The 24,202-nt window shown below is 44.0% G+C and overlaps 2 protein-coding genes across 2 annotated transcripts; one reads left to right on the top strand and one right to left on the bottom strand.

Annotated features, from left to right (window-relative positions):
- Positions 1-1,940: 1,940 nt before the first annotated feature.
- HNRNPA0 (heterogeneous nuclear ribonucleoprotein A0) lies at positions 1,941-5,588 on the bottom strand. Its single transcript, XM_015875696.3, has one exon. It carries the CDS (start codon positions 4,511-4,513, stop codon positions 3,593-3,595), a length of 921 nt encoding a protein of 306 aa, XP_015731182.2. The 5' UTR covers positions 4,514-5,588; the 3' UTR covers positions 1,941-3,592.
- Positions 5,589-11,731: 6,143 nt separating this feature from the next.
- On the top strand, positions 11,732-16,950 carry LOC107320131 (neuropeptide Y receptor type 6-like). Its single transcript, XM_032447498.2, has 3 exons — positions 11,732-12,060; positions 14,188-14,280; positions 14,384-16,950. Exon 3 carries the CDS (start codon positions 15,473-15,475, stop codon positions 16,595-16,597), a length of 1,125 nt encoding a protein of 374 aa, XP_032303389.2. The 5' UTR covers positions 11,732-12,060; positions 14,188-14,280; positions 14,384-15,472; the 3' UTR covers positions 16,598-16,950.
- Positions 16,951-24,202: the final 7,252 nt, after the last annotated feature.

Raw genomic sequence — 24,202 nt, 5'->3', positions numbered from 1 at the left:
AATTCCAAACTACCTCCCCATCAGCAAACGGAACAGAGAGGTGTGCTGCTACTGATCTGTGCAGGCTCTATTCATTACATACACAGTAGTTCCGAGCAGAAATGAATGCAGCACTGAAAGCTGCACACACATTGCAGTGCGGTACTGCAGCCCCTGCACAGCTGTGTGGGACAATAACTTGTTGCTCATCCAGACTTTAAAAAGAACATCCGCGTTTTCTTCAAACTAGTGAGCTTCATTCAGCTTCAACAGTAAGTGCTGCTCTCGTGTTGTCACAGACAGAACCAGCAGTGCTGTAGCCTTGTAGTTCACCAACCAAGTTCATTTCAGACACCTGCACTCCTGAACCGAACTGCAAACTAAGGAGCAGCGAACGAAGGTAACTCCCATTTCTTCTTCCCTAAAAGCACCCCGGAGTGACTTAACAGTCTAAAGCTTTCTTGTGTGCCAGTTACATACCTTCATTCTGTCTTAGTTTCTGATGTACCTCTGTGCAGAGGAGCCCATCTAGAGGGCACGTAAATATTAAATACTTAAGCAAAGATTTACCAACTTTTACTAAGGAAAGTACTCAAGATCTTTCTCCATATATACCCTTTTAAGTCATCGTTTCTTTAATGCTATCCAACACAGGTCTGTCCTTCTATTAACACTCCATGGCACACCGAGGTACTACTGCTCCTTATTAAACCATTGCTCACATGAGCCTCTGCATCGTCCCAGCGCTGCTCACAATGAAGGTCTCACTGCCTGGAGCTGAGGTCACACAAGGCCCAGCTCAATTCATCACCACACAACATTCTATGTGATGCCTTTGGAAGCTAACACAGCTGACAGTCCTTGGAGATACACATTGGGTTGCACAGGTACCACTTCTGGGATCTGCTTTTTATACTATGACATCAGCCCTCCAGGTGCAGCATTACACACAGAAAACCAAACGGTATGTTTCAGTACAATCCTCTAAGTCAGGCCATTGCTTGTCAAAGCTGTCACTTTATATTATATATTTCCTACTACCGACAGGTTCTTTTCTGACGTGTAACATGAAAAATACCACAAAGCTACACCCGGTGAGCAAAGCTCCACCCCTCCAACCGCATCACAAACCACATCATAGAAGAGCATTAATGCTTCTTTCAAAGGCAGGTGGTCCCCAATAAGGTCAATAAGGCAGCCCATGCTCAGAGCCCAGCTCACGCACCCAGACTCACAGAAGACACAGAACACGGCTCTTCAGTTTGGAAGCTGAAAGGAAAGCTGTGCTCACAGGGGGCTCAGGGATGGCAGTCCAACATGGCCTTAGACTGCAAAGTAAGAGAACAAGAAGCATCCAGCTCAGAGAACTGAAATAGCACCAAGCACCTGAAGCTGAGCCGGCACTGCACCAGCTGCAGCCTTTCACAAACACTTCTCTCCAGCGTCACACTCTCAACAGCAATAACGAGCATAAGCAACTTCCACCATTAAAGAAAACCCCACGACATAAAAGCAAACAGCAAATTACTTGGAACTTAAGCCGAGAACCAGTTGCACTGATGAAGAACCACAAGTATCTCAATCAAGAGGAAACGCTGCTCTTCACTTAAATCCCAGCGACACCAGAAAGTTGCCCCTATTCGCTTGTGCTTAAGCAGGTAATGAGCTTAGCTGACACCATTGCTTCTTATAGCAATGCTAAAGATGCTGCAACTAAGATCAGTCGGGTTAGGCTGACATTCAACACTGACATTACCTTGAGTTTTCACACACAACCTTCCAGCCCAATGTAACAAGGAATTCCACACCTATCTCACACCTGCAGCAAACCAACATCAGCTTTAAGACACAGACCCGCACAGCATCAGCATTAAAGTCTAAGTGCTCAGAAACCTGAAATCAGAATAACTTTGTACTTATAAATGCACGTCCCATATCATACATACTCTCACTCAAGCATATAAGGAATTCAATTCTTTATTTGATATCCATAAACCCATAAATGTCGCTATTCTATATTTCTATGCAGGAAGGCAGTTTTCCCCTAAAACATTATGCTTTTTTAATAAACAACAAACTTTAACTCTATTGCGTGAAAGGGCTACAAATATACATTTGTTAATCAAGCAGACTACACAAATAGTTTTGCTTTACAACTGGCACCTAAGTCACCGGTACGCTGAGCTGGCTCATTTTTCATAGCACTTTGCCCAAACAGATGATCGCTCTGAAATACTACGGGCAATTGCAATGATGAGAGAAAGAAATGCGCTGAGGCCAAGTATTGAAGTTTTGCAACCTTTTTGTTCCTTTGTTTGCTTGGTTGTTTTTTTTTCCCCCCAGTCAATACTCACAGAGCCCATCTTTATTCACATGCAGGTTTCATCTAACGGCATCAATTCGCTTTCAGGTCTGGTACAAAGGTTTGCAAAGCGTTCCTCGTGCTGCCATCCTCCAGTAGGTGGAGCTGCCAGAGACCTCGGGGAACTTTAATGTAGGACAATAGTTCAGTGAGAAGTCCGTTAACTATGAGAACAGCGTGCGTTTAATAAAGGGAGCAATGCCCACCCTTTCCTGGTACAGAGACAAACCAATAAGAGGACTTGAAACTAAGCAATCGGAAATTCGGAACATTTTATATGAATGAAGCACATGCTTAACACAAACTAGTTCTTGGCAACACAGTACATACGTTGATGTGAAAAGTCCTATAGGGAAAGAAAATAATAACCCCGACCAACCGTGTCAGTACGTCAAACCGGTACAAGATGGTGGATGCACACAAACTGCAAAGTGAGAACAAGGAGCTAAACACGGAGCACATCCACGGGCTGATACTAAAACAATTTCTCTGCCCAGTGTTTGGAAACCAAGAAACAAGTCAGGCAGGACCTTGAACTGGCATCGACATCTTAAGACTTTAAGTACACAGAGATCGAAAAGCAGAGCAACACTGAAAACCCAGAAAAGCCTTAAAACCGTACGGAATGGATCCTAGGAAAAAAAATAATTAGACATGTAACGATCAATGAACACAATGATTTATTTAAAAAATAAAAAACGTAAAAACCATTTTTTGTGTTTTTTTTCTTTTTTGTTTGTTTTTTTTGTTTTTTGTTTTTTCTCCTCCTTTACAGAAACGTTAACTTCAGTCATGGGATCCGAGTAGGCTTTGTAGAAAAAAACGCAGTAACCAGGAGGTATCGAGTCCTTACAACAAAGGAATTCCCCACAGCCCTCCCCGGTTGTTACTCCAGATCGACAAGACGCTTCCCCACCCCGTAACCCCCCAGAAAAGCAAATTAAAACAAGACATTTTTCGTTGCTAGTATAAAAACGACCGAGGTCCAAGTAATAATAAAAAAATAGAGTCCATCAATGACTGTAACACAAAGTATGTGTGTGTGTGGGGCCCGGTCCATCTTCAGAGATTAAGAAGTGGCTCGGGCAGCAGAGGCGGCCCCCAGGGGGCATTTAGGAGCTGCTCCCGCAGCGGGGAGGCATTTAAAAGGAGCTGCCCTTCGGCGGGCGAGGGAGAAACCGTCGAGAAGCCGCCCCGGCCCAAAGGGAGGAGCTGGGCGGGCCGCCCCCCAATGGGTTCGGGCGCTCCGGCTCAGAACGAGCCGCCCCCGTACCCTCCCCCGCCGTAACCTCCTCTGTACGGTCCACTGTTACTGCGGCCCCCCCAGTTGCCGCCCCCTCCGCCCCCTCCTCCGCCGCTCTTCATGGGGCCGTATGCGGACTGGTGCTGGCTGTACGTGCCGAACCCGCCGTACCCGTTGCCGTAGTCGCCTCCTCCCCCTCCGCCGCCGTAGGAGCCTCCGCCGTACCCGCCGTAGCCACCGCCGCCCCCTCCGCCGTATCCGCCGTAGCTGTTGTAGCCGCCGCCGCCCTTGGACAGCCCGTTGTGGTCCCGGTTACCGGATCCTCCGCCCCGACCCCGTCCTCCGCCCCGGCCGCCCCGCGAGGGCCGCGCGGAGCCGCCCCCGCCGGCCTGGATGTCCTCCTTGGGCACGGCCTTCTTCACCTCCACGCGGTGGCCCTGGATCGGGTGGAACTTCACCACGGCCGCTTTGTCGGCCGCGTCGTGGTTCTGGAAGTAGACGAACCCGAAGCCGCGCTTCTTGCCGCTCTGTTTGTCGGCGATGATCTCGGCCTTCTCCACCGGCCCGAACTGGCTGAAGTGCTGCACCAGGTCCCCTTCGCCCACGTCCCCTTTCAGGCCGCCCACGAACAGCTTCTTCACCTTGGCGTGTGCGCCCGGTTTGGCCGAGTCCTCCCGGGACACGGCGCGTTTCAGCTCCACCGAGTTCCCGTCCACGGCGTGAGGAGACGCGGCCATGGCGGCGTCCGCCTCCTCCACCGCCGAGTACGTGACGAAGCCGAAGCAGCGGGAGCGCTTGGTCTGCGGGTTGAGCACCACCACGCAGTCGGTCAACGTGCCGTAGGCCGCGAAGTGCTCCCGCAGCCCGGCCTCCGTGGTCTGCACGTTGAGGCCGCCGATGAACAGCTTGCACAGCTGCGAGTTCTCCATAGCGGTGCCGCGCCTGGGCCTGGCGCCGAGACTCCTCCTCCCGTCGGGGGGCAGCGCCGAGGGCTCGTTCCCCCCCTTTTCCGTGTTGCCGCTCCTTTCCCCCTCTGTCTCTTCCAGCTGCGCGGCTTCGCGGCCCCCGACGGCTCCCGAGGCCCCGGCCGAGGCCTTGGCTTCGCCTCGCCCGCCCGGCACGAGGCGCGGGGCGTCCCGGCCGCCGCGGTTTGGGGAGCGGGGGTGGGGGAAAACACGGGCACGCACAAAATGGCGGCGGCTGCAGCTCGGAGCTCGGCCGGCTACTGGTGCCCACACAAAGGGAACGCCGGGAGCCCCGCCCACAGCGCGCGCCCCCCGCGCCCGAGCGGCCAATAGGAACGAGCGGCCGGAACCGCCCGCGACTCATCTGTGGGGGCGGAGACTCGGGCGAGATCGACGGGCGCGGCGACCAATCAGAAAGAGAGATCTCCGCCGCGCGGCGCCGAAGAGCCCGCGGCTCGGCGGTGACGGACGCGGCCGGCAGCCAATGGGGCGGCGAGGAGGGGCCGAACCGCGCCGCGCCGCAGCGCCAACCCCGCGGGCGGCAGCCAATGGGATCCTCGCGTCCGGCGCGCGCTTTCTCCCCGGCGGCCCCGCCCCCCTGGTCGGAGGGGTCTGATCGCGCGGGAGCGTTTGAAACGCCGGGACCGTTGGGAGGATGCTCTGAGGGGAGAGCCGGCACCACACGGCACCACACGGCACCACACGGCGCTTACGGCCCTCAGCTCCCGGCCCTGTTTGTGTCTGCTCTCAACAGCACATTCTCCGTGAAAGGCTCCAATTAGCTCTACAGCAAGTCAAGAACGTTATTTCTGACCACCGCAGTATGTGTCAATCACTAAGGATAACCTCAAAATCAATAGTCCAGCCTGCAAAAGCCTTCTCTTAAGTTCCCCATACAATGCCTGCTTTACATCCCAGCTCTTGTCTTTCAAAGCCGGTGGTGCTGTTCTGTTCCCCGCACCATCCAAGCACAACACGGGTTCCATCCTCTCCCACAGTGTCACTGGAATATTTGTGGGATAAAAATAAACTTATGCTAAACTTCTTCTTGTGTGACACTTTCATACAATTACAGGAAATACAAAAGTACGTTTTGCTTATCACCTACTGTAAAGCAGAAAATCACCCGTACAAACTTTATAGACAGCTAATAATTAGCAATTAAAGGGAAGGAAAGTTACGCAGAGCTAATTATGGCCTTGGTGGATAATGAGGAAAACAAGCTTTGTTATGGCTCACTTTGCTCCCCAAAAACAAGACAGACAATCAGGCCAAGGAAGAAATCACACAGAGAAATCACTGCTGCTTTCAGCAGGAGATGAGGGCCTTGAAATGCAAACAGTCCTTTTGCACTTCTGTCTGATCGATTGATGACATGAAAACGAAAGGGGAAAACCCTTCAATCATCAACAGACCCATCTCTTGCAGGTAGAAGTGGCTCCTCTGATACTACACACAAACCTGACTTCATTTGTCCTGCTGTCCTGAGCACTGCCCACCACCAACCACCATCAGTGTGATTCCACACACCCCGTGTATTTGCCCCCAATGCTTTCACAGTTCGGTCCCTGCACTCAGGGCTGCACATCCATGTTCCCATACATCACACAGCTCCTCATACCTGCCAGTTCTCCTCAGCCACCTTGGTTACTCCGACCAGCCCCCTCCAGCTCCCAAAGCACTCATGCTTCCCTCCATCAGCACACCAGGTTGTTTGCTATACGTGTCCGTATGAACTCTGTGCCTTTAAGTTGTTTAGTTTGATATTTTAGTTATTAGGATATTAGAAAGAAGGTAAAGCACGTTGTTTTCAGTTATTCATTACTCCAGCTATAAGCAGACAACCACAAGAGGGCATCGCTGGTTAAGAGATCACACAACGGGAATTAGCAGAGTACCTTTCAGGCGCTGAGCTTCCCATGTTACCGCATGAGCTCGGCAAGAGCTGACACAAAATACACCACTAAAAGAACCCTTAAAGAATCTTTTATCACTAACAAGATATACTTCTGCCATTCAGTTTGATGGGTCCACATTTCTAAGACTGAAAAGGAATACTGAAAGTTTGGAAAAGAGCTAAATGGGCAATAGAACAATATTAAGTCCAACAATACTAAGCCTTTCAAGTTGTAACGTCGCTTTAATATATTAAATCATAAAACTCAAACCCTTTAATTTGTTTCAATCCCTTTAGCATAATATTTAGCAGAGAGACTGTAAGACTTAGAAGCTTCTCTCCCACTCAATCAGCACTCCAGGCACACAGCAACTTTGCAGCTCATAGGAAGCAATTTTAGATAAAACATGCGACAGCAACAGCAACTTCCCCATCCTGGCCCTTTGATTAAGCTACAAGTGTGAAGAAATCCATAAAAGAGATACAGCCTTCCTTGAGGTTTGTGTTGTTTTAACAAAATATTTGTCTTTCATCCTGCTCTGCTCTTCCTACCTTGATCTGCAGAAACATTAAGACTGTGATCTTTCTTTTGAGGCTGTCATGAATTACCACTGGTCGCAATGGGGTTTCCATGGAAAAAGAGTGATTAAAATGCACTGAGAGGAAATAAAGAGTCTTTTACCTATCTGAGGTTTGAACAGGACACTCCCTAGGATGGAATTTTCTGCTCCACGCAAATTCAGATGAGGAATAAAACGCTTTACCCCCCTGCTTTAATTACTTCATGCCAAACAAGATTAAAAGGTAACTACAGAATAACTCACGAGAACAATTTATTCAGCAAGTACTGTCAAAAGTTCACCTTCCTGAACAAAACCTTCCCTGAGCACTTCGTAAGGGAACTGTGCTGAAAGAAACTCATCTTTGTGAAGGGTGAAGGGCAAAGTCATCAGATCGTGGTATTTGGATCCCCTTTTTTGGCCTTACATCACTATTTTTCTTTAACTACTGCCCTCTCCTTTCCTCTCTGAAGCTCAGTTTCTCTTCTCCCCTTTCATCTTTCCACTCTTCTGTCAGAACAGATGATTTCCTTTCTTCTCTTTCCTAAAAGTTTATGTAAGAGCTGGTCATAATTTGGAGTGATGGGATGAAAGTACATCAGGGAAATGTACTGAAAAGCCAGAAAAAAATGCATCAAGGATCAAAGAGTCTCTAGCAATGCTGAGACTGATGTGAAAGGGTAGATCCTTCACTGGGTCTTGCACTAAGATAGAGCAGAATCATGAGTTTTGCATAAGTAAGGAACAAACCTGGAGCCAACAGCAATTTTGGTCATGTTCAGATCTTCTAAACCTGCAACCCTTTCGTTATGTGTTTCGTGTTTCAGTTAAAATCTACTAGACTTCTTTTTTCCCTGAGCTATTCCTAGGCCATATCTCTTTCTTGCTCCACTGAACCCTTACCAGGTACTTTTTTTGTCTTTCTTTTGCATGACTGACGTTCAGCTTTGTTAGAAAGCAGCAGGGGCAGCTTGGCTATGAAGCTCAATATGTACCTGTCTGAGATCAGCTGTAAGGTATCTAACCCTGCTATTAAAGGCATTTTAAAATGAGGAGGTGTACAAAAAATAAGGCTTTGTAGACCCCAAATAGCAATCTAGAATTCTTTGATTCAGAAAATCTAAATTTTCTTACAGCTTGAAACATAGAAGAAAATAGAAATGGGCTGCGATGAAAAAAAAGTTTCTTTTGATTACTTAAGTATTTCGTAATTAATAATTAGGACAGTAAAAACACTCATGGCATGAGAACAGCAGGATTTGGTGCTCAGTGTTGTTATAAAAAGACTGTCGAATGGGAACAAGCAAATGTACTCGCTATTCCCATAATGTAGCCTTGGGCAGAGATCCCTCTTGGAAAACATCAGCTGGAGGAGTTCTGAAAAGCTCCAAAGGACTGAATCAGAGTTTGGAAAGGGGAAGCTATTATAAAATATAAATAACTGCAATCACACTCCTCTTTCAATTACTCATATGTCTTATCTCTATTTCAGTACAAAAAGATGGCTGACCCAAAGAAGGAAGATGCCAACCTTTCAGCTGCAGAGAGCATCAACCTCCATCTCAGCTATGCGCCAACTGAGAAGGTCCAGAAATGGGATGAAAGTTCATGGCATGATACGAGTTTTAAAATGAACCTGCTGTGATAAGTAACTCATTTAAAGAGAAAGTAGATTTTAAAATGGTTGACTTTTCATCCTAGGAACAACCTAATTGAGAGGTAAGGACCAGAACGAGCAATCAAGGATACTGCTAAGCTATGCTTTAGAACTATGCAACAGAAGGGAGTGAAACCTAAATGCCATATAGATGTGAGAGTGAATCCTTGTGACAATTTTTCTCCAATTAGGAAAAACAACTCACATAAAGGATCAGTGTTTCAACTGATATATATACATCAATGCTCCTTTATCTGCATGGGCTTTGGAGAAAAATTTACAGCACACTTTTAGTTGATTATCAGATGTTGCTTATTTGGTCAAATCATAATCTACCTGCTAAGGAAATCCTATTCAGGGTTTGATCTCTCCATGAGGTAGCAAACCATGAAAGACCTGGGTCTTTCCTCCATCACAGCACACTGTGTTACTCTTTGCAACGTGAACTAAGAGGAGGAGTTCCCATTATGTTTATTTCTCTGTGCCCCTTTGAAGCTCTACAAAGAGTAATGCTTACTAGGAAGAGACATCCCACATCTTTCAGAGTTATTACAGGTTGCTGAAGCAGCTCATAGCCAAATTTGTACTGAAGAACTCCTCAGCAACAGGCTGTTACTGACACTGCGGACATTATCACAAGCTCAGAGGTGGAAATACTACTTATGGATTCTAATCTTCCACTCTCCTCATGGTCTGTACGTCATAGCAATAGCATGCCTTCACTCTAACCGAGATGAGACTGCACACACATGAGCCCCTGCTGAGCTATGGGCTGACAAGTTCAGGTGACAGTGCCCTGGGCTCTGTGCCTGTGAGGGTTAAATGCTACCTGGTTTAAAACTACCACAGGAACATTTACCCAAGATTATGCCTCGAGCTACAGTATAACCAGCAGCTTGGCAAAGATGTTCTAATTGGCATTATTACTCCAATAATACCATGTAATTGGAATAATTCTGATAGGTGGTTATCAGTGTAATGACTCACATTCAGTATAACGAGACTCAGTACACTATTATTTCAGAGGGGTTTTTTGTTCATTTGTTTGTTTTGCAAACTGTTATTGAAAACCTCAATAAAACTCATGAAATCACACTGAAAATCCTACCAGATTCTTGAAACACTGAAAATCCACAGAGGCAGAGAAACCAAAATTACACCTGACTGTGTCTTTACCAACCCAGTCACAGCCTTAAGCACGATGCTTCTGCAGTATTTTGTTATCAAGTTGCACACTCACTCAAGTTATACTCACTACCTGCAATCCTGCCTTCCAGTTTGCTATCCATGTCCACCGATAATGACTATTTTCACGTCATTTTTATTGAGCAATTTAGAAATATTGTGATCATTTATAGAAAATAAATACAATTCTGCTACCCATTAACCTTGTTTGCAAATAGACACTACAGCACTTGGATGAAAACAATGTACCTTGGGCCCCTCGTACCCAGCCGTAGAGTCCGCTCAGTGTATGGACCTTTGACGTCAAGCATCAGTAACCAAGAGCAGCTACACCCACGAGCCTCTGATGTCGAATCCTATCTAACTAACAACAGGTTACAACAAATTAAGCCCACAGAAGGTAGCAGATAGACATGACTGTATAATAATTGGGATCACATGTTAACACTCCAGCCCTTCCACAGATGGAGGGCTGCACACAGGATTAGAAACAGATGCCTATGTAGATAAGCAATCTGATTTTTGATTAAAATTTATAAATAGAATCAGAACCTCTTTTAATTTTACTGGCTCATATCATTTATAAACAAACAATGCATTTTTATGGCTTGTTCTGGTACACATCTAGCACAATTCACTGTTAGGTCTTGGTTCATTTCCTGGCTTATACCACAGCCAGAAGCAGGAGTTGTAAAGCTCTTTGGAAAAGCAGTATTTTGTAATGGTTCTGACATAACCAGAACCAGCAAGTACTAGACATGCTCTAGAAAAGTATACTCACATTGCACAGTCACAGCAGTTTGGCTTCAGTCTCAGAATTAAGAAACCACTCTTGGGATAAAAACCAATGGGCTGAAGTGAAGGAAATTTCACGGCAAGGTTTTAAGTGAATCTTCCCAGCAGTAAATGAGGCCCTGGAATGCATCACCTGGGGTCACCACAGATGATCATGAGACAGGTTAGGCAAATACATCACAAATAGAAACAAACATAATAGGAACACAAGATTCATCTGGCTGATCCGAGGGGCCCCTCCAGGTCTCCTTTCTACAATCACAGCAGCATGACAACTCACAGCATTTTCAGTTCTAACCTGAACTCTTAGTACAGCATCAATCCTATCCCAAAATCCTGCTGCTTTCAGAACACTCTCCTAAAAGCAGCAGCAGTACGACAGACATCAGCATCCTCAAACGTTTTATCTGCAAGTTTCTACTTCTCTAATTTAACAGGGACTCCTCAACTAGTTTTCATGAATCTGTCCCCACACAAATACATGCTAAGTCCTGATCACTTCCTACTGCTTCTGCTGTTCCTAATTCTGGATAGTTCCTAAAACTGGAAAGTTCAGTATGAGAGACCAGGACTGGGGGGCAGAGGGAGCCAGGTAGGAGCTGACAGGTGCAAAAAGCAGTTTACGAAATACCACGTCCTGAGGAGAAGCTCATTTCCTGATCCATAAAATATCCACTCTAAATATTTAATAGGCAACTGCTGAATGCTTATATATTAAAAAATAAAGTGATGGTGGACTTCTATTGTGAAAATAGTAACAGTAATAAGAAGTGTAGTAATAATAAATCCCCTTTTCAGTATATGCGTGTGTGCATAAAGTGTGCTTTGCTTTTCATGAAGATTGTTACTACTCTGGTGTAGAATTTAAAATAGCACCTTATAGTGGAAAATATGATGAATTTAATTGCAACATAGCAAATAATGCACTTAATAGTACCTTGATATCTCCTCTCAGTTAAAAAAGCAAGAAACCATCTGTGAATGTTTATGTATGAAATCCAGCATAGGGAAAACATTTGCAGTACAGAACAAACATGATGATTGAAAACGAAATTGCAAGATAAGGTGTTTGGGCGGAGGGAAGTAACGCAGTGAGGAAAAGCCATCCCCATGACTACTGGTCCTTTCTCCTCCCTGCTCACTGCTGTTTGCCTCTCCTTGGATTCCAGAGCTTGCTTTTCTCCTCAGCAGCCTTTCTGCAGCCTGGCGGATTTGATCACAGTTGGAAATTGTGGAACTGTGGTTTGTTTCAGAACGAGAAGAAAGGAGAGTTTAAGTACAGCTTTAGCAGCAGATGGCTCTGCTTTGGAATCTTTTATACACCAAGGAGATGTGTTTGCTGGCTTTGTAATCAACTCAAAGAGGGAAAAGAAATTTTGTTAACGACAGTGTGGATATGACTTGAATTTTTCATCAGGTAAGAAGTCAGAGAATCTATAAACCTGAGTGAAAAGCTCCTTAGATAAATCTCCTAAAGGATAAATGTATTCTGTACATCCTATATTTAAAGCTGAATGGAAAGTTCCATTTGGATTGCAATAGTTTGGAATTTAATGGACAGATGCTGTTTGCAACCAAGATATTAACTGGTCACTTTGAGGGGTTGGAACTATGTATTTTAGGTAAGAAAATACTTTAAAAGTCTTTCAAAAACTTCTCTTAGTTTAGACGATGCTTTAACTTTTTCCTTATGCATGTTTCAGCAATATTTCTGCATCTAGAGGAATGACAGAATCAAGCTGAGTGGATTATCATTCCTTACAGTGTACTCTCACTGTCTGTGCTGGGGAATCTTATCTGAAATGCAGGGATTAGGGACTGAAGCAGGTGACAGAAAAGATTCCCTAGCTGCAGTTCAAGGATGCTTCTTCTACTAATATTTACCAGTTTAAAATATACTGGTATGTATTACAATGCAGTTCAACAAGCTGCACTGAGTTCAGGTGTAACTCATTTTTCTAACACTATGAATACTCCAAATGTTTAAACAAGACAGGTATAATTGTTTCATTGTCAAGGAAATGCTTAAATTGCCTTTCAGAATGACATGCCCTAAAGTGAGCACTGTTTAACTCACAATATGAAGCAAACAGTGAAAAGAAATTAATCTTTTTTTTTTTCTGAGGAAGAATGACAGTGTGGATGGTGGGTGTGCCTAAAGCTAATGTACCGAGTGAGCTGCCCAGAAGGCCAGCATGGGGATTTGTCCTTAATGGTAGGCATTGCCAAGGGGGCTCCCACATCCGCAATGAATTACTGGGAGAGAACACACAACACTCACTACCAAACTATCTTTTGTAGTCGTGGGTAAGTAATTGAGAGGAGCAAACGGCACATACAGTATTACAAGCCTGGCTCAGCCTCACAGCCTCCTAGTCCCTGCAGCTTCTCCTGCTGACATAAATAGCAGGAAAGAGCAGAGCTTGTCTTTCAGGATATCTCCTTTCAAAGCCAGAGCCCCTGCTAACGCCTCATCTTCCCTTAAACAGCAGCTCTCAGGCTAGCCAGGTGAGCACAGTAGGCCTTGCAAAGAGGAACATCAGCACTGGGACAAAGCAGCCAGGCTTTGGACCCTTACACATCTGGAAGTGGCAGCAAAGCTCAGCAGGGCAACAGGCTACTTGTCCTTCCAGCACATGCATTCTTCTCTATGATAAATCCAGCCAGGTAATTAGTGCTATTCTAGGGACAAGCAGTTTGCAATGCATTCCAGGAAATGTTACTGCTGTTACCAAGGCACATCACCTGTTTGTGTTAGCTTCAGAATCCCTTCGCTTTTGCCTGAACTCAGTAAGAGGAATTTTTCCAAGTTAGTGCACACCTATTAGGGTACGTAGCTCTTTTCCTGACCTACTGGGCTCCAGGCACCTGAGACTACAGAGTCCAACTGAGCCACTGGACTTCAATGGCTCTTAATGCTTTGTTGATGGAATTCTTATGCCATTCCCTTACTACAGCAGAAGCAGGGCCAACTGGCCCCCTGTTTAAGATGACTCTGGGTTTAATGTTAAACCCCTGCTATAATTTAAGGCATATTTGGATCACTTGGACATCAAACTACATATGGGCACATAGATCTACAGCCACTTCTCATTCTCTCATGACTACAGTCAAATATACTATTAAGGTACATTTTAATCAGAAGGACAATGATAACAGATCCTACAAAGGCTTGTTTGTTTGTTTTTTAAACAAATAATTTCAATTTCTTAATGTGAAGAACACAAACTAAAGTCAAGCAGAAGTACAAGAACGAAGCAGTTCTGGATATAACTTTACGTGCAATGTTCTTTGGGTAGCTGTAGGAAATGAAACAGTTAAAAATCATATTTTCCAGTTTACTCTTGGACTTGTGCTTAATCTTGCACAAGGCACCGAACAGTTTTCATTCCCTGGTGATTAAATAGCAGCAATCGTTTCTGTAAAAAACATATAAAAATTGCCTCTATAATAATATATATAATAATAAGATGCCCACCCATCCCTTGCTCTCTTTGTGCATCCTCTAACATTCCAGTGCTTCTCCATCCCATTCTCTCCTCAGGGCTCACACAGCTATGGGATTTACTACCAGGGATAATGACTGACTTTCTTCAATCAAGTTTTCCAATAATTCCTATTTCAAGAAAGAATTAAGGTGAGTCAATGGCTGAGTATTGAAAGTTGTATGCATAGCACATCTAAACCCATCCTTACATTTCAAAACTAACTCTCAACATCCTCCTTTTTCCCTTCTCCAGGTTGGAAACAAAGTTGGCTACAAAGCTGGTGAGCCTTTGATTTCAGATTAACTTTTTACTTCAGTGATAAACTCAGACCGATCAAGATTTTCTGCTGAAGCAAATTCTTCCCATGACTATTAGTTTCATAACAACAGAGTTGTACTGTATCATATTCTTTGCCTGACAACTGTTAGAACTGAGAAAAAAGTCCATTCTGTATCTCTGGAGTGCGTGCTATCTTTACCACAGAAAATGCTGGGGGTATCATTGGACAGGCTCATACAATGATGAACAGAGTGCAGGGAAACGAAAAACAATCTCTGGCAACTACAGATAGGAAACAATCAGGTGTGTAACTAAGATGTGATCTTTGCATAGTTACCACTCAAATTAGATTGAGGGAAAAGGCCACGCCATCTCTAATAAGTCAGCAAAACAAGGTACTCCCTTTAAGATGTCACACACAGAGATGCTGAACACCACTCAATCTCAAGGCACATAATTCTGGATTAAACCAGAGGGATTTGGTAAATTAACTCACATTGCTTTGTAGTCTTAGAGAAAATGTGTGATGTCTGAACTAGCAGCGTGATGGCAGGATCCAGCTCTTCATTCTTCTGATAACAAAAAAGCAGCAGACTGCTCTCGCTGGAATTCTTCAAACCTTGCTATATCTTTGGCTGGGACAGATCTTGAAATATTTAATTTTGAAAAGCAACATTTATCTACCATTTGTAAAAGAGGATTTGTATGAAAACGTTCATGCAGTGTTAAACAGAGCTGTCACTGCTATTTCTCAAACATCACAGTCACAGCTCTCTAACAGTCAGTACAGAACCTTAGAAAAGGAGGATCAGCCTCCACCCACCTTTCTGCACAAAACCACTAATACCAGGCCATTTACTTTTCTTTTCAGAACTCATCAGTGCAGTAATTACATCAGACTTGCTTTAAACTTCACGGACACCAAATACAAAGATTTAATCACAGTAATTGTCTCCTTGCCAAGCTCCAAGAAAAACATCTTCTAAGTAGTAAAGGGATGGACACACACACAGCAAAACCTTCCTAGCCAGGTGTTATCCATTGTCTGGGAAATGCTTCACGATGGATAAAGCCATTCAGCATCCTGCAGAGATCTTACCTAATCAAACTGTCCCAAACAGCAGCTATCCTCAGTTTCTGAACTTTGATACATGTCAGCCTTCCTTCCCTGCAGTATTCTTGCTTATTACAGCCTACATAGTAGTTACAACAGTGGGGCTTTTTGGAAACCTTTGCCTGATTGTTATAATAAAGAGACAGAAAGAAGCTCAAAATGTTACAAACATTTTGATTGCCAACCTCTCCTTATCGGATGTGTTGATCTGTATCGTGTGTATTCCTGTCACAGCTGCATACACTTTAATGGATTACTGGATATTTGGGGAAGCTATGTGTAAAATAAGCTCTTTCATACAAAGTATATCTGTCACAGTCTCCATTTTCTCTCTTGTACTGATTGCTATTGAGAGATACCAGTTAATTGTAAATCCTCGTGGCTGGAAGCCTAATACCTCACACGCTTACTGGGGAATTATTTTCATTTGGGTTCTTTCCCTCACGATATCCATTCCTTTTTTGATATTTCACCAATTAACTGACGAGCCCTTCAAGCACCTGTCCTTCCACAGTGATTTCTATAAGAACAAAGCCGCCTGCATTGAGGCCTGGCCTTCCGTTACCGAACGACTGATTTTCACCACAAGTCTGCTGCTCTTCCAGTACTGCTTCCCGCTGGGGTTTATCCTTATCTGCTATCTCAAGATATTCGTATGCCTCCGGCGGAGACATAGCAAAATAGATAGGATGAGAGAGAACGAGAGTAGGTTGAGTGAAAACAAAAGGATTAATCTGATGTTGATATCAATTGTTGTGACCTTTGCAGCTTGCTGGTTACCTCTCAATATATTCAATGTTGTATTTGACTGGAACCACGAGGCACTGATGAGCTGTAATCATAACCTAGCATTTACACTGTGCCACCTCGTGGCCATGATCTCAACATGTATCAACCCCATCTTTTACGGGTTTCTCAACAAGAATTTTCAGAAGGATTTGACAGGGCTGATTCGTCACTGCAGATGTTCAGCATCACAAGAGGAGTACGAAAACATCGCCCTTTCAAATCTGCAAACTGATGTATCTAAGGGATCTCTGAAATTAAACCACCACCCTCCTGTGAATGCCTAAAGTAACCCAGCAGCATCTTGCCAAGTTTTGTGTCTTGCTGCAGATGACCTTTTTCTGTAGCTCTTCATCCTGGTACCTCATCCAACTGAAGTTAGAGCTGGTCTTTGCTATTTAATTCAGCACAAACAGAATCGTGTTCCCAAAGGCGTACTGCTAACAAGTACTGTATGATGGTATTAATGCTAATAAACCATTTCCAAGAGTCTTAAAGAACAATAACAGTGAATATCAACAGTATTGATGTCTTAATTTTTTAATCCACAATTTCCAGGTCACTGTATAAGTATTTCCATTGACACGTCTGTCCTTCCTACACACCTTGCTTTGCCCAAGTAAACCGTTCTTCTTACAAACTGATTTCTGTCCTTTTAATTTTCCAGCCCTGCACCATCCCCATCTTCCCTACACGGTTACTTTGCACAATTTATAAGTAGTTTGTACTGTGAGGGAGGCCCCTCAAGTTACCCTCAGCCTTCGCTAGCGCCTTCCTTTCAGCCGCAGCTTGGAGTTTGCTTTGCTTTCATACCGGTTCGTTTCCCCTTTATTTTAAATGAACACTAAAACAAACCCTATTTGCTGTACTGCAAATCTGCATCAGACCTCAACTGATCAAGACCAAATATGTATTTAGTGTTTCTCCTAAAAGCATCGCATTCTCCTTAAAACCACCAGTACAGACCATTGCTTTCTCCATTACCATCATTGCTGGCCTCTGAAACTGACCTTTTAGAATCTCCATTATGAAACAGACACACTATGAATTCAGAGTAAATTGTTTGCTACCTATCCAGATTATGGGTTTCTCTTTTAATAGAAAAATAGTTTTCTGTTTTAATTTCGGAAATATCTTTCCCATATCCCTGCAATAACAAGAGGTCACACCTGAGGCATTTGCAGCTGTTTCTGTTTGCCTATGTTTGAAAAGAGCTTATAGAATCATAGAATCCTTAGAGGCGGAAGGGTTGGGTTGGAAGCTCCTTCTGTTCTGCCTAAAGATGTCGTATTTAACTCAGCTTCTCTCAAATTAAAACATAATAAAAAATCATTTTCCAGTGTGGTCATAATTAATGACACCTATTATTCACCCATGCGACAGTGCCAACATAAAATCAGCTACAATTCAGTTGTTTAAGTGAAACACTTTAGTCCAACAACCCAGTGTCCTAGAAATCAACTTGCTTTCTCTTGTTCAAGAAATGCTTGGTTGACGCCTGCTTCCTGATTCCCACTGAGCCCATTAGGGCTTGATCCCATTGAAGTTCTAAGAGCAGTGATAGCTGCAATAGTAAGAAAGGCAGAACTATTGACATGGAGAATTTGAGTGACAGGTAGAAATTAGTTTTGGCGTAACACAGCACTCTTCTTCTAATTAGATCAAATACAGAGCACGTGAAGTAGAGCACATAAACAACTACAGCTCAAACACATCTGCTTTCTGCATTACAGAAGGAAAATCAGGAGAGGCCTAAATGCTTAGTAGAAGCTTAATAATCAGCTGTCAAGAGTACCTCACTATTAATGGCTCCCATTAATTCCAACCTTCAGTCAGCTCAATCACTGGGCTCCTTTCACTGCTGATACACACCATCTGCTTGCCCAGCACAACAGGCATTGAACCAAGCAGAGCAGTAACCCAGCCAGCAACACTGAGACATGTCATGCAGAAACAGAGGGGCTGGTGTGTATTTGCAGCTGAGTGAGGATACAGAATTTGTTCTCTGCTCGGTAAGACTCCAAGGCAATGAAATGATTAATTAGCTCCATTTCACTTACTTAACTGAAAGCAAATCTGATTCAGGAATTCCACTTCTAGTGGAGGTCCCTGTGCCCATGCAGAATGCCATCCCCCTATTTCAGGCCATTGACAGGACAAACAACTCTAACAAGTTACAGTAGCACAGATAAACAGAGGTTGGGTGACCAGCCAGTCATCTCTGAGACTGGAACAAATCTCTACCATGGTCTATCTCAGACCTGAGCACACCATTTCCAGCTCCAGGGCTGCTGACTGAAGAGATTCACAAGCATGTGACATTTACAATATGCTCCCCTTCTTCAGTATGCAACACAAGAGTTAAGAATGCGCTCTCTTCTCACTGTAGCACACATCTCAGTACTTAGGGTTTGAATGAGGCCAAGCTGAGATTCCCAAGTGTGATTTTGGCCCAAGTGTCTCCCAAACCAGTGTTGCCATCTCACAGTCATGCCCAAGTGTGCCTAGCTTCACAGTAGAAGTGTTTTTAGTGGCTTAAACACAGCTATGGAATGAATGCTAGTATAAACTACATGCTCAGAGGGCCAGCAGGGACTCCTGTGACCCTGATAAGGCCAGGACTGATGGATGTTCTGTCCCTCTGTAAGTGCTGAGGCAGTTCATATTTCTGACATAACACAGCTAAAGGAAAAAAAAAAAAAAAATAAAAAAAAATTGCTATTGCTTTTTGTGACATCAGTTTTCTATTCCTGTCATCCTGATCAGGGTTAAGCAATCAGATTTTTTCAATCTGATTCTTGGAATAAGAGGTTCTTCATTACCAGGTGGAAGCTCTCTGAGCAGTGAGACCGCTTCAGACCCCAACGTGAATAATAACACTTCTGCCTTGATTTCTTTCTTGTTCTTCCTCACACTTTCATTTGATTCAAGTGCTAATGCTCCATTTCAGTTCTGAGCTTTCAGTTATCAAGTATCTCTTAATGCTGTGCTTTCAAAAATCACTGCTAACTGAACAGAGCACCATCACCGCCCGGAGGGTATCACCCTCAGCGCAGTACATTCTCTCACTACATCCACTGACTTTGTATGCAGCCCGATACCTCATTTCCAGACAAATCAGTAGGAGGGAACTGACTTTAATAGGAAGAGAATCAGATAACAGCTTTGCTCACCAGACCATTGTTACTTGATGTAACCTGATGTCACACGGGAAGCTTCTGCAGGGGAGCAGACACATGGAATCATATACAAGGAGCTTGCTGGGCGTACCTGAACTCAAACACCATCCAAATGTACTAAAACATTCTTAGCAGTGATGTGGGATTAAATAATGAAAAACTGCATCAGGACCTGCTTGAGAACTTGGCTGATTACTGATAGTAATTATGTATGTCTACAAAAGCAGTGCCGCTGCTGTGCGTTATTTCAATACTTTGATTCCTCCTGTCTAATGACAAATAGACATCACCTGTCACATTGCCCAGCTGCTAAATATTACTGCTTATAATATTAGTAGGACAGTTCTTGTGCAAACAGCTGTGGAAACTGCTTTAACATTTCATATATTCACTTATTAGAAGAACAGAGACCAGTGACAAGTGAGATATTTGCTTTGTCCAGGGGAAAAGGAATTTAAAACACTGCGAGCTCTCAGCATTATAAGTGCTTAACTAAAATCAATGCAAACAGCTAAAGAGCACCCTCAGGGCTCATGGCACTGCCATCCCTTTTGGTGAAGACGGACAGGACCATAAAACAGGAAGGTTTCAAAGGGATTCATGACTCAAGGGCAGAGCACCTTTTTACTGTGGCACCTCCCAGTTTGTACCCAGGTAACAGCAGTGTGTTTGGAATGCTGCTTTTCTAGGTGTTTTGCAGGGATTTGCAGTTTGTCAGAGTGGAAGTTTCCCTTCAGTAACTCAGAAAATATTATCTGCAGAACAAATAGTTCAAGAGCTTTTCCAAGTGCTGCACTGCAGCCCAGCTGGTACATATTTGCTATGAAAGGAGCCTCTATAATTGTGTTTTAACTCACTGGAATCTAAACAGGGAAAAAGTCTCTTGATTTTTCTTGCTTAAGCCAAAATCTTCACACCACATTTCCCTGCATTATCACGATTTATTTCCACAAATGATAAAATCTCCCGGGGTGCTACAATGACAAAAGAAGTTGCCACGCTATGTCTCCACACAGCTGCAAATACATCAAAGCCATTGAAACCTTTGCATTCACATCCCCACAACAAAGCAAAACCCACCTCAGAGCAAAGACAGAGGGACATGATCAACACAGGACACGCTGTCAGCCCACGTATGGAGAAGACTGAGCAACAAAGAGTTCAGAGAACTTTAGAAGCGGCAGAGGGACTCTGTCAGAGAAGGGACAAGCAGAATAGCACCAGTTATCAGCAAGACTCAATATAACTTCAATTTTCCCTGAAATACTTCGAATCACAGAATGGCTTGGGTTGGAAGGGACCTTACAGACCACCCAGTTCCAAGGCCCAGCTGTGGGCTGGATGCCACCCATTAGATCAGGCTGCCCACGGCCCCACTCGACCTGGCCCCTTATTAGACTCAGCTCCAAAATATTTCATGGAACATACAGAATTAGACAAGAAGAGCAAAGAAACATCAACCCCAACACAGCACATCCTGCAGAGGGAAACGACACCTGCTTCCAAACTCAGGTGTGAACCCAGCCTGCTTCCAATGGAATATTTTAAAATGGTATTTAGAGTAATATTCTCATAGTAGAGCTAATATAAAACGAAGCTCTGAGTAACTTCACAACAAAAGGTCAGACAGGTTGCAGATGTAGTCAGTGGAACCTCATAAACTCCACAGATGTAGAATGACACTGTCCTTTCACTTTCATGCTAATAAGCCACTTAAAAATGCTCCACAGTGACAACCTTAGAATTATCTTGTCTACAATTGCTCATTTTTAAACTAGGTTCCTTTGGCATACAGCTTGGTTTCCATGCAAATGCACTGACTGATGTCTTTTATTTCATTTCATAGGCTTCTCTATTAGTCACAGGCTATTTACATAATGTGATGGAAGTGGCACCTTTGTGGAGCTATTCTCTGTGCAGAATTCATTTCACCCTCACACCTAGTGCAGCAAACTTGCAAGCTCATTTAGATGCTTTGGCTGTAACAGTCAGAGGAACCATGAATTTGTTCTCCCAATCAAGAATGGATACTACAGTCAAAAGAAGCTGACAAAGTTCGGGGTTCCCCCATAGGAAACAGCTTACCCAAAATTTGCCATTTCATTTCAGACCAGCTACATTGCTGTAGTACCTACAGATATCCCTCCATAGACCTACAGACCCACCCACTGTCAGGCAACAAAATGACTGTTTGGGGTGTTAAAATGGTTAGAATGGTATAGCGTTATCAGATGATCCCTTTATTTGAGTTCTGCCTGGAAGCCAACTCAGAACATCACCGTAATTTGTAAGAAACCTCACCGTGACTGTTTTTGTGATCATGCTGCTATATTTTCTCAAGTAGTTGGCCAATGGAATCCATTTAAACCACATTAGATTGTTGTGTTGGAATTTGAGGTTTCTGAGTTTGCTGTGTTTTGGTTTGATATATAAATGCAACCACTGTTTTCTTACACATGAGAAATAAGGGTAGACAAGAATAAAATTCAAGAAGTTTGCTGTGGATTGAAACAAGAAAGGAAATCCCAGAGCAGCCTCCTACTGTCTTTTGTCTCTCTGGAACCAACTAGAACAGTCTCTCCCATTCTTCTGAAATTCTCCTCAACAAACTTACTTAGCTGCCATCCCCTTCAATTTAAAGGGATTCTGCAGGAATTTAACAGCACCCTGCAGCCCTCACCCCCTTCCCACTGCCTCTTTGACGTGAACTCCTTCTCCTTGGGATTCACTTAAACCACCACCAAATACCCCCAACTGGAGTCAGACCTCATGTCTGTAATGCAGGAAGCCCCCAAACGAGGCATATGAGGCTTTAACCACACTTCCCAGTGCTTCTCTTTCTTTTCTTAAAGGTAAAACGCCACTTAAAACTTTGCCCGTGTTTAGGTGTGCATTCAAGACCATGAGATATTACATTTAATTGTCTGTCTGTGCTACAGCTGAAGTATCTGGGGCTGAGTGGGGACACAGGACTGGCAGCTTCTAATTAAAGGCCATGCTGAGACCCTTAAAAAAACAGCCACGGAATTAGTATTGAATCCAAAAGGAAAATCTGAGTTGACTGAAAGGTCATCAAACATAGGGAGATAATTACTGCTTGATGTTCCAGGAAACCCAGGCTCTGACACTAAATTAAAAGAAGAAAAAATAAAAAGCAGCACTGGAAGCCTTTGATGAACAATAACAAAAAGATTCTTTCTTTCCTATTCCCATCATGCAAACAGACCAAGCATGGAGATACTGAGGGCTTTATACCAGAAAACACCAACGATCACGTAAGCCCGAGCACCCTGCTGAACTTCAAGCCTTTTTTCCACTGACATAGAGGACAAATCAAATATTTCAAAGGGAAAAGCCTTTTTTTGTTGTTGTTGTTCCTATCATTTACTTTGCTGACTAATTCATTTCGAGCTGATTAGCTTTTTTTCTCATGAAGATTTGGCTCCTGGCCTCACTCCGAAATGGAAATACACGATCTGCTAAGGTTGTAGAGGTGCTCAGGTTCTGACAGGAGGCTCAGTGGGGCAGCTGGTGTTTAAAACAAAAAAGCAAATAAACAAACAAAACAGAAAAAAAACCACTTTCTGTACATTTCTGCACAGAGGGGATCTGCAGCAGCTGTGCAAAAAGCACTGGGAAATTGCAGCAGCAAGTTAGGAACAAAAGAGGTTGTGAACAGAGAAATATTATGAGCAGTCAATATAATTAAGAGTTACAGTACCTTTAGTGCTGAGAAATATCAGCTACTTGTACCGGTGGAGAAGATGAAAAAACACTCAATCTGCTCGTTTAAGAAGGCTTTAAAAACAAGTGGGATCACAGAAGTGATGAGGATGGGAAGGGACCCCTCGAGATCATCTCTCCTAACCCCCTGTGCTCAGTGCACAATCATAAATTTGCCTAATTAAAACTTCAAAAGAAGAAGCCAAGGAGCTGCAATCCCTCCAACACTGAAAGGAAAAGAATAATTTTCTGTTTGTTGAGTTTCTCTTATCACATGTTTGATCTGCCCTCGGTTACTGGGGAGTCTGGGAAAAACATCAGCTGCCACCACTGCTGGAAATAGGGAGAACTCCTGTGCCTGTGTGCCGCAGTTGGCACTGACACCCAAGAGAAAGCTCAAAGGCACTTGCATCAAAGTGGCTCAAGTGCCAAAAGCATGAGGAGAACAGAGAGCTGCAGGTGGCAGGGCTGGAACAAACCAAACTTAAGAGACCTGGAAGAAGATCAGACCCCCAACTTCCACGCCCAGACTCTAGGTGGCACTTCAAGAAGTGAAGACCCACTTCACTGCCCAGACTATAGATGTGTTCTCTTTCCAGCTGGATAAGCAGCATCAAAGCATGTGCAGATCCAGGCACACATGCTTGTCAGAAAAGAAGGAGAAAAAGCAGCATGGTTAGATATTGGTCTCTGGAACTGGGAAAGGAAGAAGAGCCCAGTGTGGGACCTGCATCATTTGGAAGGACGGGCAGGGATTGCCTGAAGAGTGCATGGCACAGCACTGGCTGGACTACCAGCAAAAGAGATCCACGGTGCAGGCAGCAGACATCTTGGTAGGATCAAAGCCTTATTTTAAAATCCGACCATTCCAATTCCAGTGTTTGAAGCCAGAAATAGCGCAGGCATAGCAGGAGCACCATATGGGGAGCACACTCCTCTCCAAGATGGGGCGAGGGAGCAGGGTCAGGCTTTGTGCACCACGCGTGGGAT

Source organism: Coturnix japonica, unplaced genomic scaffold (genome assembly GCF_054131305.1).
Source record: "Coturnix japonica strain WE unplaced genomic scaffold, WE-NBRP24 Scf048, whole genome shotgun sequence".
NCBI classification, from domain to species: Eukaryota; Metazoa; Chordata; class Aves; order Galliformes; family Phasianidae; genus Coturnix; species Coturnix japonica.
This window is presented reverse-complemented; position numbering and strand designations above follow the sequence as displayed.

Bases quoted from the DNA above. Each gene is read 5' to 3' on its own strand.
- HNRNPA0 (XM_015875696.3), bottom strand. From the start codon at position 4,513: ATGGAGAACTCGCAGCTGTGCAAGCTGTTCATCGGCGGCCTCAACGTG.
- LOC107320131 (XM_032447498.2), top strand. From the start codon at position 15,473: ATGGATAAAGCCATTCAGCATCCTGCAGAGATCTTACCTAATCAAACT.